The sequence below is a fragment of the Triticum dicoccoides genome, chromosome 3B (assembly GCF_002162155.2).
Source record: "Triticum dicoccoides isolate Atlit2015 ecotype Zavitan chromosome 3B, WEW_v2.0, whole genome shotgun sequence".
Taxonomy (NCBI): domain Eukaryota; kingdom Viridiplantae; phylum Streptophyta; class Magnoliopsida; order Poales; family Poaceae; genus Triticum; species Triticum dicoccoides.
In genome coordinates, this window is record NC_041385.1 from 264573940 (window position 1) to 264592413 (window position 18474).

Below are 18474 nucleotides of genomic sequence, written 5' to 3' on the forward strand. Positions count from 1 at the left end.
CAAAAGGGAGGCAAATTATCATATACTATCAACCGCCGCCCGTACTAGATGGCTCAATGGGCAGGCGCACAAGTCGCCGCCACTACAGTTTGGCTAACTTCAAATCACCAGTTGGAAGGAACCATTGACCGAGTCGCTGAACACGGCTCATACGGGATCATTTATAACCCGCCGCAGTTACATCAATCCTCAGTGGATTCACATCGTGCTATCAACACCAATGATATACAAGTTATGCCGGTTTATATCACGGTCGAACATGGAGAATCTCAAGCCAACTCCTCGAGTCACCTTTGAGACTTGGGGGCTACGATGACATAACTCAGCAAATCTTGCCAGTTTCAGCAAAGTTAAAAACCCAGGACGATGGAGGGAAAGATAACCCGGTCCCGGAGGCTACTGTTATGAAAATTTAAAGGCTGTCGGAAAATTTCCGTCTTAGAAAGTATATAACAGTTACAAAATCCCGGCTCAGTGAAGAAGTTCCGGATCATCAGAAAGGATTCCGGTTTAAAATCCGGCTCAAGGGAAGTCAGTCTCACTGAAGCTCTCAAGTATCCAGTTTCCAATCCGGTTCAAGGGAAATATATTCTCCCACAAAGCTCTCAAACTCTCAAATCCGGTTTAAAAATGTCCGGTTCAAAAAGGAATTAACTTCTCGCAAGTTCGAGTTGAAAGGCCATCAGAAAATTTCCGGCTGAAAATGAAGATTCCGGTTTACAATCCGGTTCAAGGGAAAGATGTCTCCCACAAATCCTTGAAGCTCTCAATATCCGGTTCAAAATCCCGGTTCAAGAAGGATTTATCTCTTGCAAAAAGTTAAAGGGTGCCAAAGAAGACTTGCTGCCATGATGCGCGGTCCAAACATGGGTATCATGCCTTATTGGCTTATCATATTATTGGTCACTTGGGGGCTTGGTCGTATCCGAACCATAGCCACGCCTCTTGATCGGCCTAGTGCCATAACATCACTGGGGGCCTTGGTCGTGTCCGAACCAACGCGACACCTTTTGATAGGCGATAGCCACCAGATCACTTGGGGACATGGTCAAGTCTGAACCAGTCACGCCTCTTGGTCGGCCTAAGGCCACAAAATCACTTGGGGGCTTGGTCGAACCCGAACCATTGCCACGCCTCTTGATCTGGCATATATGCCACGAATCATTTGGGGACCTGGCTGACTTGAACCATAGCTACACCTTATTGGGAGCTTGGTCGTGTCCGACCATGGTAACACCATCTGATCGGCTCAGTAAAGCCTCTTTTTGCAAATGGTCTTATCATTGCCTTTGCTTCCATATTTTTTTCATAACTGTTATTTGATTTTTGTTGCATTTTTTAAACCGACAACGTTTTAATCTGGTTCAACTATCAATTACAAATTGACGGAACACGGTCAAATCTTAATCCGGAGGCCATCTGCCCGGTTTGATTTTCTGTTACCATCCTATTATGGAGTAAACCGGTGTTTATCAACCCGGCTTGACTTTCAATTACAAGTTGTCAATACAGGATCAAGTTATAGTCCGGAGACTATCAGCCCGGTCTGGTTTGACTACGAGTCGCCAGTATTATATATGGTTAAAGCGGTGTTTATCACAACCCGGTACGGTTTATCATCAACCGACACAGTATGAAAGGAGTTATCATTACTCAAGATTGGGGTTATCACTCTTACTACAAAAAATTGGTAAACCAATGATGTGATTCAATATCACAGGTATGATATATTTCATTGATTATTCTTAAGTGCAGCCTTGGTTATAAACCTGGGTTATATGTTGGGCATTATGACCCGTCCGGCGGTAAACCGCCAGAACACTTTAAACTTGTTGTATGCAGAGACAGGTTGAATAAAGCATGATGATAAATTATCCGGTGTTTATTAAACCGGCCTGGCTTTAAGACGATAAGTCGCCAGTATATGATGGGAAATTATCCGGAGTTTATTAAACCGGCCTGGCTTTGGACTATACGTCGCCAGTATATATTTGGATTGCGCCATTGGAATCATGCGCTTATAACTGATTGGGTTATATTATTCAAATAGCCAAATTTGGCTGAATTTTCATTATGATATTGGATGAATTTTTCATACCGGATTATATTATCTTGAATAGCCAACATGGCTGGATTTTTATGGTTATTAGTAACCGGTATTATTGAGTTTTCAAAGTCGCTTTAGTGCAACAGTTATTATTTTATCAAAGGATATGATTTATTCTACAATGGAAGGAATAGTCCCGAGTCGCTGCAGGCTCACGACCCGGCACTTGGGGGCTACATTATTCAAATTGAGATTACATGCAAGTCTCATGTCGCTGCAAGCATGCACCATGACACTTGGGGGCTAATGCAAAGTATATTATTGAAGACCCGACTCATCACATTATAATGAGTCGGCCATTGGGGGCTATCAATTGCTCCTGTCAACAGTTGAAGGTACAAAGCTTTTTATTCATTATATTGAAGGGTCCACTGCTCCATTGGTAAAAACACAAAGCTCTTAACCTTGTGGACGTGGATTCAAGTCCCATGATGGGGGTTACATCATATGATGTTATTTTCATTGAAGAATATATTAAGTCCCAGCTCAATATTATCTTACTGAGCCGGTCCTTGGGGGCTACACATCATTGCTCAGATCTACATGATTATACCTACAAAGTCCCTGCTCATTATTGCATAATGACCCGGCTCTTGGGGGCTACACTGGTTGAAGTTTTTATGAGTATAAGACAATTGCAAGTCCCAGGTTGCTGTAAGCATGATAACCCGGCACTTGGGGGCTACATAGTATGGAGTATTCAGTTTTTACTAGTTACTGGGATGAACAACATGGATTTCTTCTTAAGTGGCAGTATTTATATTGAAGCAAAGTCTTAAGCCATCACTTTGTTCTGCTCAAGACTTGGGGGCTACAGGTATTATATTATTATCGAAGAACTATTTTCAAATTCTCTGTTTTGAGCAAACTGGATTAACCCGGCGTCACCAATCATTATGACCCTGTGTCTGTAACCTGGCGTCATCAATAATCATGAACCGGCATTAGCAACAATCATGAACTGGTGTTGGCAACAATCATGACCCGGAATTATCAGTTTTTATAACCAGACAATGGTGGTAATCATAAACCGGCAAGTTTTACATCTTCAAGCCGGCTGGATATCAGTTGAATATTTCAGAGACTAATATTTTTGTCAAGTCAAAGCATTGAAGGCCGATTCAAATGGATTCTTTATTTACAAATATCTTCTGCAAGCAAATTGATTATGAAGATGGTTATTAACTTGGAAGGAAGAAATGACAAGGATTTAAGGATGATCAAGTGCCGGCTTACAAGTATATTTAAACCGGAGCACAACCCGACAAATTTGTTCTTGTTGCAGATCAGTTTAACATGGATGAATCCAAATTAAACTGGGGGCTAATGTCGGGGATATACCCCGCGGTATAAACCGCCGGATGTATGACCCGGCTAGAGTTTGGCGATTCACTGGCAACCCACTTGGACATGGCGGTTTACGGTTCATTGGTAATCCGGCAGGCGGGTCAGAGGAGCGACAAGACCCGGTGGCCCAACGGGCGGTTTATGGAAGGCCGGATCATGCTATGGTGGGCCGGTTTAAGAGAAAAGGCGTGAGGAATATTTACTTTACAAGGAAGACCCGGACTTGTATCCGGTTTGTATTAGAGATAGACTAGTCCTAATCCTAATAGGACTCCACATGTAACCCGCCCCTTCAACATATATAAGGAGGGGCAGGGCTCCCCAAAGAGGGACAAGCTAGAAGCTACAAGCAAGAAGAAACAATCTTAGGGCTAGACACAAAGAGGAGAGCCGGTTTACGGCGACTCCCTCGTGATGATAATGAGACCTAGCCTCAAACAGCATGTAGGGTTTTTACCGGATGATGTTTCCCGGGGCCCGAAGCTGTCTAAATCCCTGTCTTGTGTTGCATCTCTCGATTCCACTCAACCCCTCTCAAGCTACCACATAGATGTGTTGGCCTCGCGACTAAGTCCTGACACTAAGGACATCTGACGTGACAATTCCACGACACCATGCATCAAATTTCTTTGAGCGATGCCTATCTTGTGCTAAATCACACGTGCACATACCCATCATGATGGATGATGTGTACATTTACCACACACACAATTTCTTTGGATTGTGTCTCTTTTGTGTAGGTACCCATGAATACTTGTCAACCTCGCAATCCCACGAGTTGACAAAATGAGCTCTTGAGAGCAATGACGATTTGGGATCCCGTGGACTATTCTTACCACCGTTCCCTTCGCGCAAGGACTACGCGCAACTCCTCTACTTGGCTCTCACACGGCTATGGGCCATTTACCACTTCTCACATTATGCTCATTTTACCGTGTTCACTTTGCATGCTATGCTTGCTTCTATGCCTTTGCCATGCAATTGTGACCCTTGTTTGCATCTACCCATGATTCTCCATTATGATATGCCTATGTGTATTTGCATGCTTGGTGGAGATCCTTGTTGCTTTTGCCATGTTTATCATGTGCCCCATTCTATTGATGCTTGTTGTGTTGGGAGAGTCATGATGACCCATTGCTATTCACATATGGCCTCTCGCCAATACATTCATGATATTGTACTCATGTCTTGCTTTCATGCTTGTGCTATGACTTGTGAATTATTCATGCCCACTATTTGCACCAATGACATGTTTACCATGATTCCTCCTAGTATGTTGCATCTTCGCACTACTAGCTTGCTTGATTTGATAGATATGAATGCTCGCTATATTGCATCACCCATGTTCCACTACTTGCTTTCTTCGGTTGATGACATATATGCGCATGCCTCACACATGTTGAACAATTGCTCTTTCCTTTGTGTTGAGTGCCAATATATCTTCACGACACCCTATGCACGTTATGCTTGGATTGTCTTGCACTTGCCCCATGTGTTTAGACATTTCACTATATTTGGTGTTGTGAATGACTCTTATGCCTACCATAGACCGTTCATTGAGCTCTTTATGCATGCTTGCTATGACCTTGAGGTAGATGCTTGTTCACTTATCACATATATTTGCATCTTGACCTCCCATTTGCATGCTTGTTCCCATGATATACTTGATTGTGCTCAATTTATATGCTCAAATGCCATGCCACACTTCTTTGTCAAACCATATGCTATGCTTGATGACAACACTTGTTGGGTGAATAACCTCTTGAATGCTTGGTTTTGCACTTACGACAACCACATTTGTTTTTCCAAGTGCTTGTTATCTTTGCTACTTTTGAAGGAATTACAAGACGGTGCGACATTGGAGAGTGCCCATTTGGAACTACAAGATGACGAATGCTTGGTGATCGTCCACTTCTACACGATGACATCATCTCTTTCCCATGGTGATTTGGATTTCGATCCGAGGTCGGATCTTTCCCAAGGGGGAGGGGATGATGCGGAGCATCCTACGGACATCACCACGTCAAGAGCCCATTTGGCAAGTGACACGTGCGACATCTACTTCACATACACAAAGGTGAATCATCTCCTTTGCACGTGCTCACTTGACACTCTCGAGGATGGTATACTACTTGACACTCCTTACGTGTGCATGCATAGGTATTGTCAGAGCTTCACGGATGTCAAGGAGGAGTGCAAGCGCCAAGGAACGACTACACCATCCGTGAGGGAAGCGTGGAAGAGAAGACGGAAGAAAGGAAGAAGAAGAATGGAGTAGGACTGGAGTTGCCCGGATCATCCGGACCCCCAGCCGGACGATCCGGACCGAGCCCGGATGATCCGGACGACCTCCCGGACGATCCGGCTACCGTGCCCGAAGACAACAGAACCTGCTCGACGAAGCCGGATCATCCGGACGGTCGCCCGGATCATCCGGACCCCCGACGCCCGGATCATCCGAGCCACCATCCGGATCATCCGGACCCCGCCTGCGTGCGTGACTTGGGCCGAAGCCCGTGTACCCCTTCGCCCCTCACTTACCCCTTCGCCCCTTGGGCTATAAATAGACCTCCTCCACCTCCTTTCTAGGGGGAGCAAAGTGATAGCTCATTCTTAGGTGAGCTTTGCTCCTACCTATCTCTACTCTTGAGAGAGAGAGACCACTACTCCATTGGAGGCCAAGACCTCCATCTAGGAGAAGATCCCGCGGGATATCATCAAGACCCCCTTGTGGGAAGATCCATCTAGGATATCATCAAGACCTCCTCTTGGAGATGAACCTTACCTTGTATCTTTCCCTTTGTTGTTCATATACCTTGTGATCTTGTGTGTTTGATTGTCTAGTGGATGTGTGATTTGGACTTGTTCTTGAGTGTTTCCCCTTGTGATTTCTCTCCGTTCTTCCCCATGTTCATCGTGTTCTTCGAGGGATCCCACTCCAAACGTGAAAGATCGCCGCTATAGGGTTCCACTCTACATCACCCAGCCCTTGTCATCGATGTAGAGCTTGCCGCGGTGACTCTTAGTCATCCGGCCCACAGCGTACCCCTTTAGCCCTGCGAAGCTACCCTTCAAGAACTTGAAACCACCATGCGCTGGCCCCACGGTGGGCGCCAACTGTCGTGGAATTGTCACGGCAGATTCCCTAGCATGAGGACTTAGCTCTGGAGCCATCGCTACGAGGTTATCTTGAAGGGGTTAAAACGGGACAAGGGACACAGAGAGTTTACCCAAGTTTGGCCCCTCGCAACGAGGTAAATGCCTACTCCCGCTTTAGGTTGTATTGATTGGGTTTCGATTACCAGGGAGCGAATACGCTTGACCTAGTTCTCGACTTGTTATTTCTTGCCCTAAACCGCCGCCGGGTCGCCCCTTTATATACATAGGTTGATGCCCGGTGGCTTACAGAGTCCCGGCCGGCTCATACACAACGTGTCCGGTTCGGTGACAGAACTACACTTTCCTTAACATACAAGTTAACATATGGCGGTTTACGCCCGTGGGCCTTAAGTCATATCCGGTTCTTGGGCCTTCAGTAAGCTTGCTTCGTGAACCGCCATTGTCAATATCTTCATGGGCCTTCTTGTTATGAACCGCCTGTGGTATGACCCGGCCCCTCTTGGGGGGGGGGGGGGTCATACCCAATAGTTATATCCCCAACAGTTCCCACATATTCCATGAAGATATTTATCAGTCGAACCACGATGTCAAGGATTCAGTTAATCCCATATACAATTCCCTTTGTCCAATGATATGTTACTTGCCCGAGATTTGATCGTCGGTACCTTCATACCTAGTTCAATCTCGTTACCGGCAAGTCTCTTTACTCGTTCCGTAGTACAAGATCCCATGACTAAACTCATTAGTCACATGCTTGCAAGCTTCTTGTGATGTTGTATTACCAGGACGACCTAGAGATATCTCTCTGTCACACGGAGTGACAAATTCCAGTCTCCATCCATGCAACCCAACAGACACCTTCCGAGATACCTATAGAGCACCTTTATGATCATTAGTTATGAAGTGACGTTTGATAGCACACAAAGTATTCCGCTGGGAGTGGCATGATCTCATGGTCTAAGGAACCGATACTTGACATGAAGAAAGCTATAGCAAATAACTAAACAATCTGATGCTAAGCTTACGGTTGGGTCTGTCCATCACATCATTCACCTAATGATGTGATCCCGTTATCAAATGACAACTCATGTCTATGGTTAGGAAACCTTAACCATCTTTGATCAACGAGCTAGTCTAGTGGAGGCTTACTAGGGACATGGTGTAGTTTATGTATTCACACATGTATTTAAGTTTCCGGTCAATACAATTTTAGCATGAATAATAAACATTTACCATGAACGGGAAATATGATAATAACCATTTTAACACTACCTCTAGGGCATATTTCCAACAAAATTATGGCTTTCTTAAGTATTTCAAAGGCTTCTACACAGTCATCGTCGAAAACAAATGGACCATCTTTTTGTAGGAGATTAGTGGGAGTCCTAGAAATTTTAGAGAAGTCTTTAATGAACCTTCTATAAAAACTAGCATGACCAAGAAAACTTCTTATACCTTTGATATCTTTATGACATGGCATTTTCTCAATTGCATCAACTTTAGCTTTATCCACTTCAATACCTCTTTCTGAAATTATATGGCCAAGGACTATACCTTCATTCACCGTGAAGTGGCACTTCTCCAAATTCAAGACAAGATTAATCTCTTCACATCTCTGCAAGACTTTGTCAAGATTGCCCAAGCAATCATCAAAAGAAGTTCCATAAACAGAAAAATCATCCATGAATACCTCAAAAAATTTCTCACAGAAACCATAGAAGATAGCAGTCATACATCTTTGAAAGGTAGCAGGTGCATTACATAAACCAAAAGGCATATGTCTATAATCATAAGTTCCATAAGGACAAGTAAAAATAGTTTTCTCTTGATCTTCTTGTGAAATAGGTATTTGAGAAAAAACAGAATATCCATCTAGAAAGCAGAAATTTGTATGCTTAGATAATCTTTCCAACTTTTGATCAATAAAAGGCAACAGGTAGTGATCTTTTCTAGTTGCTTTATTTAGTTTTTTGAAATCAGTTATCATCTTATAGCCAGTTACAATTCTTTATGGGATAAGTTCATTTTTATCATTAGGAACAACAGTAATGCCTCCTTTCTTAGGGACACAATGAACAAAACTTACCCATCTACTATCAGCTATAGGATAAATTATATCTGCCTCCAGAAACTTTAATGTTTCAGTTCTTACCACATCCTTTATTTTAGTATTTGGACGGCATTGATGATCGACAACTAGTTTAGCATCAGACTCCATATTAATCTTGTGTTGACACAATGGACTAATGCTCTTAAGATCATTGAGAGTATATCCGATTGCAACACGATGCTTCCTCGGAGTTTTAAGTAATCTCTTTTCATCATGCACTGAAAGGTTAACATTGATAATAACATGATATATCTTCTTTTCATCAAGTAAGCATATTTCTATGTATGAGGAAGTTTCTTTAATTCAAACACAGGGCCACTCTTAGGTGGTAGAGGATCTCCTAAAGTTTCAACATGCAAATTATGTTTAAGGATAGGTGTTTGCCTAACTAATATTTCATCTATCTCATTTGTTTCATTCATATGCATATCATTTTCATGGTCTCTAGCATATATTGTTCTAATGGATCAACAGGAGGCACAACAATAGAAACAAGACCAATGATTTCATCTTTACTAGGCAATTCTTTATCATGAGGTTGTCTAGTAAACTTGGAAAAATTAAATTCATGAGATACATCACCAAACTTAACACTGACCTTCTCTTTAATACAACTAATTTCAACATTAACGGTATTCAAAAAAGGTCTACCAAATATAATAGGAAAAAAGTCATCTTGCGGTGATCCAAGAACTAGAAAATCAGAAGGGTATTTGATCTTACCACACATGACTTCAACATCTTTAACAATCCCAAGCGATGAAATAGTATCTTTGTTTGCAAGCGTAACATTAACATGAATATCTTCTATTTCAACAGGTGCAATATAATGCATAACTTCTTGATATAAAGTAAATGGAATGGCACTTACGCTAGCACCCATATCACATAAACCATGATAGCAATGATCTCCAATCTTAACAGAAAAACATGCATGCCGACAACCAGCTTACTCTTATCTAATTTATCTTGTTTAGTATTAACTTGTTTAGCAATCCTGGTTGCTTCCTCATAGAAATAACTGACATGTCCATCAATATTATCAATCAAGAGATTTTAATCATCACAATATTATGTCCTACTTTAATTTTTTAGAGAGTTTAGGTGCTTTAATATTACTCTTATGAATCATAGTTGTAGTTTTAGCATGTTCTTTAATCCTAACAGGAAAATGAGGTTTCTCAATATAGGACAACTGGATTAGCACTATAAGCAACAGTTTCAGTTTTAGTTATAACAGGCTCCTCACAAATTTATTCAATAGGAGGATGAAACTTAAAACACTTCTCCTTAGGGAGATCAACATAAGCAGCAAATGATTCACAGAAAGTAGCTACTATCTCAGAGTCAAGTCCATATCTTGCACTAAGCTTATGAAAAACATTTGTTTTTATAAAATACTTAACACGATCATATTCAAGATTTATACCTGGCTCATTACGTTTGTCGGCTCTCGTATCCATGTCCGTGGACTGCTACCCCTATCCGTGAACAGAAGCATTGTCTGGTTTGGCGTCAGCTGCCTAAGAACATTTCTAGCAGATCCGGTATGCACCATCCCACAAAAGTCGGTTTACAGGATACCGCAAAACATTTTTTCAGTATGACTTTTGCTCCGGCGGAACAGATCTGGTAAGAATATTTCATGGCCCCGGCAAAATTGCACAAACCCACCAAAAAACGCCCTCTAAATTACAATTGGGTCCATCTTGCTCGCTGCATCCCCTCCGTGCTTGGGCGAACGAGCTCGACGGCCATGGCCAACACGCTATGCGGAGGCAGCGGCAGCGTGGCGGCGCCATGCGGGGACATGGGCGCCGCGACCACGAGGAGTAGGCAGCAGTAGCAGCTAGCTAGCAGCGGCGCCGGCGGCGGCAGCTAGCTAGCGAGCGAGAGACGCAGCAGCAACTAGCTAGCTAAGCGTAGCTAGGGGCTGCACCTCGCGGCTCGAACAACGGGGCTGCGGCGGCAGCTCGCGTGGAGGCATCTAAGGTCTGGTGGTGGCCGGCATCGAGGCGTTCCGCGCGAGGTCGTGCATGGGGAAGACCATGGCGGGAGCTGAAACTTCCCTCCCGCCAACCGTTTCTATGTTTTGCAGGTTCGTGTAAAAAAAAGCTCAAATCCTGTAGATATGAAAAAAATGGGCCGTGGTTTGGAGGATCCCAAAACAAATCTGGACAAATATACTGGATGTGTTCCAGCCGGCAAGTTAGCCTCCGTCCTAGTTATTTTGTCGGATGGCCCGGTTTACGGGATCCGCTAGAGATGTACAAGAAAACTTGATCACGTACTATTGTGCTTTGTACTACATAGGTAGCCTCTGTTTTTTTTATAACAAGGTGTACGTTAGCCACGACTAATCAGGTAGGTAAAGTAGTTGAGCATTCAACTCGTATGTTGCGCGTATGCCGTTGAAATAGAGTTCCAGCTCCGCGCTTCCGCCCGCTTCCTTCCCACCGGCGCCGCCGGCTACGTGGCGACGGCCGTCCAGTAGCTTGTCATGCAGGCGCTGGCGGGCGTGCCGATGATCCGCGCCCACTCCCACCCGCCGCGACCCTCCGCCGCACGCCGCAGCTCCGCCAACTGCACGCCACAAAAACCAAAGCTCCGGTAAGCATTCATTCACCCCCCTGCTGCACCTGCACACACGACCGTGAGCCTTGCCTTCTTGCTTACCCGGCCGTCGCGCAGTTCGAAGACCACCGCGTCCTCGGAGAACGGCACCGGCCGCACAGCCGCCACCTGTTCGTCGAATTGCGTAGGCGTCATTAGCGACCCCGTTACCAATTACTAGTAAGTAGTAGTAGTAGCAAGCGAAGAGGACGACAATGACACCGCCGCAGTCAGTTGTAGGGTGCCGAGGTGTTGGTTTGCCGCGCTGACCTTTTCGTCGCAGCTCCCCCTGAAGCTGCTCGCGTAGTGCGCGTCCGCGGCGCCCAGCGTGGCGCAGCTCTGCTCGCCGCCACCGGCAACGTCCGTCGTCGTGCTGGATGGTTCCGACGGGTGCCCGTGGCTCGTCCACCTCCACGTTCGCTCGTCCAGGTGCCGCAGGTAGACGTGTCCGTCGGACCCGATGACGAACAGCTGGGTGCCGTCGAAGCACGGCCCTGGGGCGACCACGAGGGTCACGTCCCGGTGGGGCGTCCCGTGCTCTACCCACTCCCACCCGTCCTGCGGGCTGAAATGGTACTCCACGAGGCCCCCATGCTCGGAAATCATGAAGATGGAACCGGTGAGGGAGAGAGGGGACGGTCGCATCGCTGTCCCAGGGGATCTTGACAGGACGAGGTGAGGTGATTGGTAGTGCCTGTGCCATAGCTCTGTAATTCTGTTATACTGGTACATCCGACCGTTCCGGCCAACCACGAAGATGATATTTCTTCTAAACACCTCCTGATCCACGATGAATGCAACCTTGGTATCCGGAGGGCTGTGGCAGTCCTTCCACTTGAATTTACGCAATGCCACCTGAAAAGGTTTGAAATAACTTCTATTTTTAAGACAAGTCAAAGCAACTTAGTACAAAACATTATGTAATTTGGGATTATTATTTTTCCAGATGAATATATACCCTAAACTATATTGAGAGCAGAGCACATTTGAATGATGGTGTTGTTTGAGAAAAAAAAAAGATAATCATTAGCCTCCTCCTTTTTAGTGTGAAGGAGGGAAGAACAGAAGGGTGGTTGGTTCTCGATTATCATGACGATTTGTCCTAAATTTGTTAGAAGCTCATGTTTTTAACATGATTGCACCTGTAGTTAATCCGGTCATGATTCTTAACACTTTTGAGATATCGCTGATTTGTGTGTTAAAACTATTGCATCAGCCATATCTACCAAGTAATTGCCGAAGATCAATCTTCTATGAACTACCTATCCTCTGGAATATTAAAGGATATGAAGAAAGAGTGATTTGCTGCATTTCTTGTGATGCTGAATTTTGTGTGCACGTGTTCCAGTTCTCTAGCTATACTCCTATCAGTGAATTCTTAACTAGTTCTGTACTCTAGGTTAATGCATGCTTCGTATACATGGAATTATCTTGAGCAGAAGATTCTTAATTTTTCGTATGGAAACAGAAAAACTATTGCTCACTGGTCATTGCCATGCAGTGTCTTTTCATTTTTGGAGATACGCGGGACTTTGGGCAGGACATAAAAAAGAATGGCTTTTCCTCATAAAGGTGCATGCATTTAATCTTGGATAGTGCAATATCTTGTATGAAAGTGCACATTTTATCTTTTGTATAATATAAGACAATCCCAGAAGCCCGGTGCACGTAGCTCCCGCTTGCGCTAGGTCCGGGGAAGGGTCCGACCACTTTGGGTCTTTTGTACGCAGTCTTTCCCTACATTTCTGTAAGAGGCTGTTTCCAGGACTCGAACCCATGACCTAATGGTCACAAGGCCCCCCTTCCATAACAAGACAAACATTTAGTGAAATTAAAAGATGTTTGGACTTCTACCGTGAATTGTAGCAATCTGCCTCTCTTGTTAACAAAGAAAAGTGCATCATCTGTTGTCACTCTGCGTGATAACCCAGGGATGCCATCCCATGGAGGCCCACTTGCAACCTGTCTTCCCTTCCGCATTGCTGTGCAATTAATCCATAAGAGTTCGTCACCATTTCTTTCTCTAATATGTAAGTTCCCATGAAGATCGACAAGATACAAGCTGCCATTATAGCTTCCTAGTGTACCCTTCATGCCTGTAATGTGTTCATGTCTTAGCCATAGCCAAACACCATTGCTCTTTAGATATTCCAAAGTTAACCCGTTATCTGTTATGAGGAAAAGTGATCTATCTGCATGCATCACCCGCATATGGAAGTTAAGATAAATGCTTCGTGATAGAATGTTGTATGATTCAGTTTCATCACTCTCATGACTCTGACCATGCAGGTAGTGTTGCTTCTCTTCTGCTTTACGCCTTCTAGGTGGGGCATTGCTCAGGTTGGTTGGTTCCGTATCTGCAGCTACATTCATCGCTCCAGTAATACAGTTTGTAGGGCCATGCTCTTCAGTGCAATATTCTGCATTCCAACCTTCTGTTTCTGGTGTATCTAGGATAGACCACTCATACTTGTTTGGCACTTTCCTTCTTATGTTATTTTGTTGACTTGGACCAAAATGATCACCTCCCATGCCAGGTAAATGTAGCTCTCCAAGCCTACCATCATCTAGCTGGAATATCAATCTGCCAACTTGAATCTGTAGACCTCGAACACTTACTGCTACTTTTGCATGGTCAGGAGACATGTGATTTACCCATAGTCCTCTAATCTTATTGCTTGAAGCCCCACCTTGTCCAATGGAGAAGATAAACAATGTCAACTTAGTTTCTTCTTGGAACTTAAAGAATTGCTGTAGTAAGAATTGTATCGATTGGTACTTTGTTCAGAAAAAGATTACATGCAATGATATGGTCCTAGGCGAGAAGTTGAGAGTATGTCATGTTTATTGCTGACAAAAGAATAGTATACAACATCATATCATGACCTGAGTGCGGCATATGGACTTAAAGAAGAGTTTATTGTTGCTGATTCACTTTACTTGAAGGACATCCTATCTTGAACTAGCATATTCATAACTATGGTTCATTTTTACCTTTCAACTCCAAGAACAATTCAACATAATTACGTAAATTGTCCTGCTATATGAAGTTCTTCAAATTCATCTTTGATGACCTCAGTCACAAAAGAATAAAGATGTCAAAAGTCTAAGGAAAGAGTTTCCACCTGTATATTTTGGAAACTGATACTCAAATACTTTTCCTGTGGTTGTTGTAAAAAACATTGAAGTCACATCATTAGATTCATCCTGTTGAACTTCTGTAATTGAACTTAGTCTTTGACCCTTAGGTGATCCATGTTTATCCCACTTCCACTTTCTTCTATGCAAGCGCCGCTCCACTAAAAGACCATCCTGCCAATCTATAAACACCTTTAACAACTGAATATATCATAAATAAATATTTATTTTAATGGATCAGAGTCCCTAGGGTCATAGGCATGACATAATCATACTACAATAGCTAGCAAACTTTTTTCGTAGTTCTTTTCTTTTCAAATTATCTATAGTTAGTCGATGAAGCTTGAAGTTGTCAGTTTCTGTTCAACTGTGTGGATGATACTTGTTGCACTGCTATGGTTAACTTGGAACCGTCATAGTTATCAGGAACACACCATATATTGTTCCCAAATCGTAAAAAGCAAGTTCACCTTTGAAATACATAATATGCAAATCGGTAATGTTGCCTTGTTAGCTTTGATCCAGCAATAAATTGGTTATGATAATACAGATTCTTACATACCTTGGTTATCAGAAAGAGTGATACTGAATTAGAGCCTAAGAGACCATGCAAAGCACACCCAACAGATGAGCTCAGCGAGACATTCTTGGTTGTTTGTTCACTCCATATATGCTTTTTCCATGATGGCTTCGTTTCCTTATCAAATTCATATAGGTCTCCAGTAGAACTGCACTGCATTATCCCATGTTAGCACTGGTGTACATCAACAGTATATCAAATCTTGAACTAACAGCATAAATGAGTATAATGTTGTCTTGTATAAGAAGGTTGATATATTTATTGCTTAACTTGTCCTCCTAGTTATGTTTAATGGAACGAGTGAGATATGGGTAGAAACTATGTTACAGAAAGTTGGAGGAATACGTTTGATATTCCTTGAACCCTTTTGTTTCAGTCATTGACCAGTATAGGAGCAAATTGAGACTTCACTGAGCAAATCTTTTCCTTCTAGGGTAGGTTGAAAAGGTACCCCAACCCCACCCACCCCCTCATATCCTCAAATGCACATGCTAAACATACCTTACTGTGAACACGGTCCCTGGTCTTGCATTTTCAGCAGCAGATATATATGATACATCTGCTCCTGGAGGACGCCCATGGCAATTCCACCTATGCATCAGTAGCATTCAACCATCATTTTATTTGAAGCCATGGTAGTAGTGATAAAATAAGTTGCAAATAGTGTGATTTCTGTAAATAGGTTATAGGAAATTCTGCAAATTGTTTTTATTCATTCAGTTAACCAAACCTTTTGCCAAAACTTCAAAAACACTGTTGGCATTTTATAGTCAGGAAAAGAATATCTTAAAAATCATCAGCCCTTTATTCTACCATGCCATCATGTTTTAAGTAATTATGGATCTCTTAAAGTATGTAATATAGCTAATATTTCTTTTGAACACCTTTTCCATGAATATAGTATTTCAGGATACATAACTAATGATGGAACACACATTATTGGCCCCATATGCGCATTTAACCTTGTATTAGAATTTTAAAGTTCAAAGCAGAGAAGTAAATAGAAGAGGCTGCAACCTGCTTGACAGTAGACCTTTATACCTGTGACTCACAGTATTATAATAGGAACGTCTACTTGACCCCCTGAGTTATTTTTACTATTATAATGTGGGTCCAGCACATAAATAGCGTATAAATATTCGCCTTTTCTACTGATTTTTGTGTGTAAATACCACTTCTTGGAAAGAGGATCAAAATATCTATATCTAAGATCAAATATGACGTCTTCACCAGATTATCTACATATTGAATTAGATTTGTATTGATTCACTATATTTGAAGTCAGCCACAACAAATAGTCATATGTCAAAGCTTTTGGTGGGTTTCTTTTCTGTGGTTTACATTTGAGTTTTGAGCAAGATATTACAAGCATACAAGAGGATGAAGTTGAGTTGTGCTGAGTCATACCTTAGAGGCTGAAGTTCTGTGACCTCAACTAGGGACCCATTCGTGATAGACAGGAAAAGTTTCCTGATTGAGAAAGAATAAGTTCTTTCAACCACTGTTTGTTGGTAATTCCAAATTGACTAGATACCCGCATTTTATGCGCAGATGAACCTTACAAGGAAGCATTAGGGTAGAAATTCACCTTCCATTATGTGATACGACCCCATTTTTTATGTGTGTAGCTTGACTTTGTGTCTTCTCTCCAAGGTCTGTGAAATGTTGTTCATAGCTGAATGTCATCTCAGTCCAGATAGGCTGGGCATGTTCATTTAGCTGTAGCTGAAAATATGTAGAGTAGAACTATTAGAGTGAAAGCATAATAGCGACTTTCTTCTTTTCTTGAATGGGCAGTATTAGAAGAAAACGCCGAGATGGCGGGAGTCTTACAAGAGGGAAAAACCGAAAACCGAAAAGCATAACAGCGACTAATTTGTTTGCAACTGAATACATGCAGAAGTCTATTTCACTTGACGATATAGCATCTATGCTTTGCTGGATAGGATTGATGAGTTCATTCTGAATCGTATCACGTCTTCATGTTATATATCAGATACTTCAGATATGCAAATAGAATGACCTGAAGTCTTTTTAGAAGAATATAAAAAACAGGACAGTCTAATCATAATTCCATTGGTGCATACTAATGGATACACATTACACAAATTCTGGACATTGCTTTAGCCTTAACTAGCAGGAATTAATTTCCTCCATTGCTCCACTTATAACATTGGGTATGCAACTAGTGTTCCTCTGTTACATACATTTCTGTTTGACTTCTCCTGTATATTTTCCTTCACTCTCCATGACTATCTCCTCTGTCTTTTCTCAACATCGGTAAGTTCTGGTTGTACTAAAGTCACTACATACAGGTTTTGTTTCGAATGACACAATCTTTACAAGTAATGGAAGTAAATCGGATTTATTTATGTTGTAAAAACGGAAATTGCTAACTGAGCTCGAGCTCCATGGAGCCTTTTAAAAAAAAATCAAAAATCAAAATTTTAGGTTTAAAAATTTCTGAAAAAATACAAATATACATATGGATATATAGTACTTGTCTGCAAAGTTTCATGGCGAAATACTTTTTTGTTTCGGGCATAAAGTATCACCTACCATTCCTCAAAAGAAAAAAGTATAAGCTACTGTTCCATTAAAGATCTCAAACAGTTCAAGAATGATGCAAGGGTGATCTTTGCGAGAAGCAGTAAGCTCAGTGATATGAGCTACTGTAGAAGATTATAACCCTAAGTCTGAATAAGCTAGAAGAACTACTAACTGTTAGTAGATGATATGCTTACCTGGTAGAGGATTCCAGCCTCGGAGAGAGCAAGGATGGTTGTGTTGACGATGAAAGTTGCTGTTGCATACCCAGCCGCTGTTGGAAGCTCATGAGGAGCAATCACCCACATGACCCCGTTCCAGAACCTCTCATAGATTGATCCACTTTGGCCTGTCACCCACACGGACGACTCTGACATCCTTGCCAAGGAGATTCTTTTCCTTATGGGCAGGAGGGGATCAGTATCCTTCTCTTGACTCGAGATGGAAGCACGGCCATGTTTGCTTTGTGGTTGCTTGATTGAGCCTACCTTTGTGCAGGTGCCGTTGATGCAGGACATGAGATTGAAAGGCATGCTTATTTCCACCCAGGTATTGCTCTGCTCCTGGTACTCCCAAAACTTATGTGTCTTCTGCTTAAACGCCGCTTCTCCCCTCGGGTTGGGATGTGGAGTGCACCATGAATGGGCATACAAAGCAGACTCCATAACGATAAGACATGCTACAAAACACAAAAAAAACGAGAGAAATCTGCAAGCTGGACCAGCCATGGCCATGCTGTAGATCTTATCCTTGGTGCCGATGCATGCCAGCGCCAGAGCCTGTCCTCTATAGCTGCGCCTGTGCGATCCTCGGAGAAGACCAAGTCTGGAGGCTAGGCATCATGAGCCTTTTATCTAAGTATAAGCAAGAGGAGGTATCATGAGCTTCTCCGGGGAGGACCCCTCTGTACTT

The 18474-nt window shown here is 42.8% G+C and overlaps 1 protein-coding gene and 1 long non-coding RNA gene across 3 annotated transcripts in view; one reads left to right on the plus strand and one right to left on the minus strand.

Annotated features, from left to right (window-relative positions):
• Window positions 1–10805: 10805 nt before the first annotated feature.
• Window positions 10806–18468, minus strand: LOC119275851. The gene is made up of 10 exons (XM_037556779.1): window positions 17760–18468; window positions 16604–16740; window positions 16423–16485; window positions 15517–15606; window positions 14998–15163; window positions 14423–14609; window positions 13152–13987; window positions 11568–12152; window positions 11361–11426; window positions 10806–11267 (listed from the first exon to the last, which is right to left on the minus strand). Exons 1-10 carry the CDS (start codon window positions 18294–18296, stop codon window positions 11154–11156), a joined length of 2781 nt encoding a protein of 926 aa, XP_037412676.1. The 5' UTR covers window positions 18297–18468; the 3' UTR covers window positions 10806–11153.
• Window positions 11158–18474, plus strand: part of LOC119275852 — an 8921-nt gene continuing 1604 nt past the window's right edge. For both annotated transcript variants that reach the window (XR_005135897.1, XR_005135898.1), the window contains exons 1-2: window positions 11158–11294; window positions 18061–18111. This is a non-coding gene — a long non-coding RNA (uncharacterized LOC119275852). The remainder of the gene's footprint in view (window positions 11295–18060; window positions 18112–18474) is intronic.

Coding starts and splice junctions, on each gene's coding strand:
- LOC119275851 (XM_037556779.1), bottom strand. CDS start 18,296: ATGGCCATGGCTGGTCCAGCTTGCAGATTTCTCTCGTTTTTTTTGTGT. Junction 16,486..16,603: donor GTCGTATCACATAATGGAAG/GTGAATTTCTAC, acceptor TTTCTCAATCAG/GAAACTTTTCCTGTCTATCA. Junction 11,427..11,567: donor GGGGGAGCTGCGACGAAAAG/GTCAGCGCGGCA, acceptor TTCGACGAACAG/GTGGCGGCTGTGCGGCCGGT.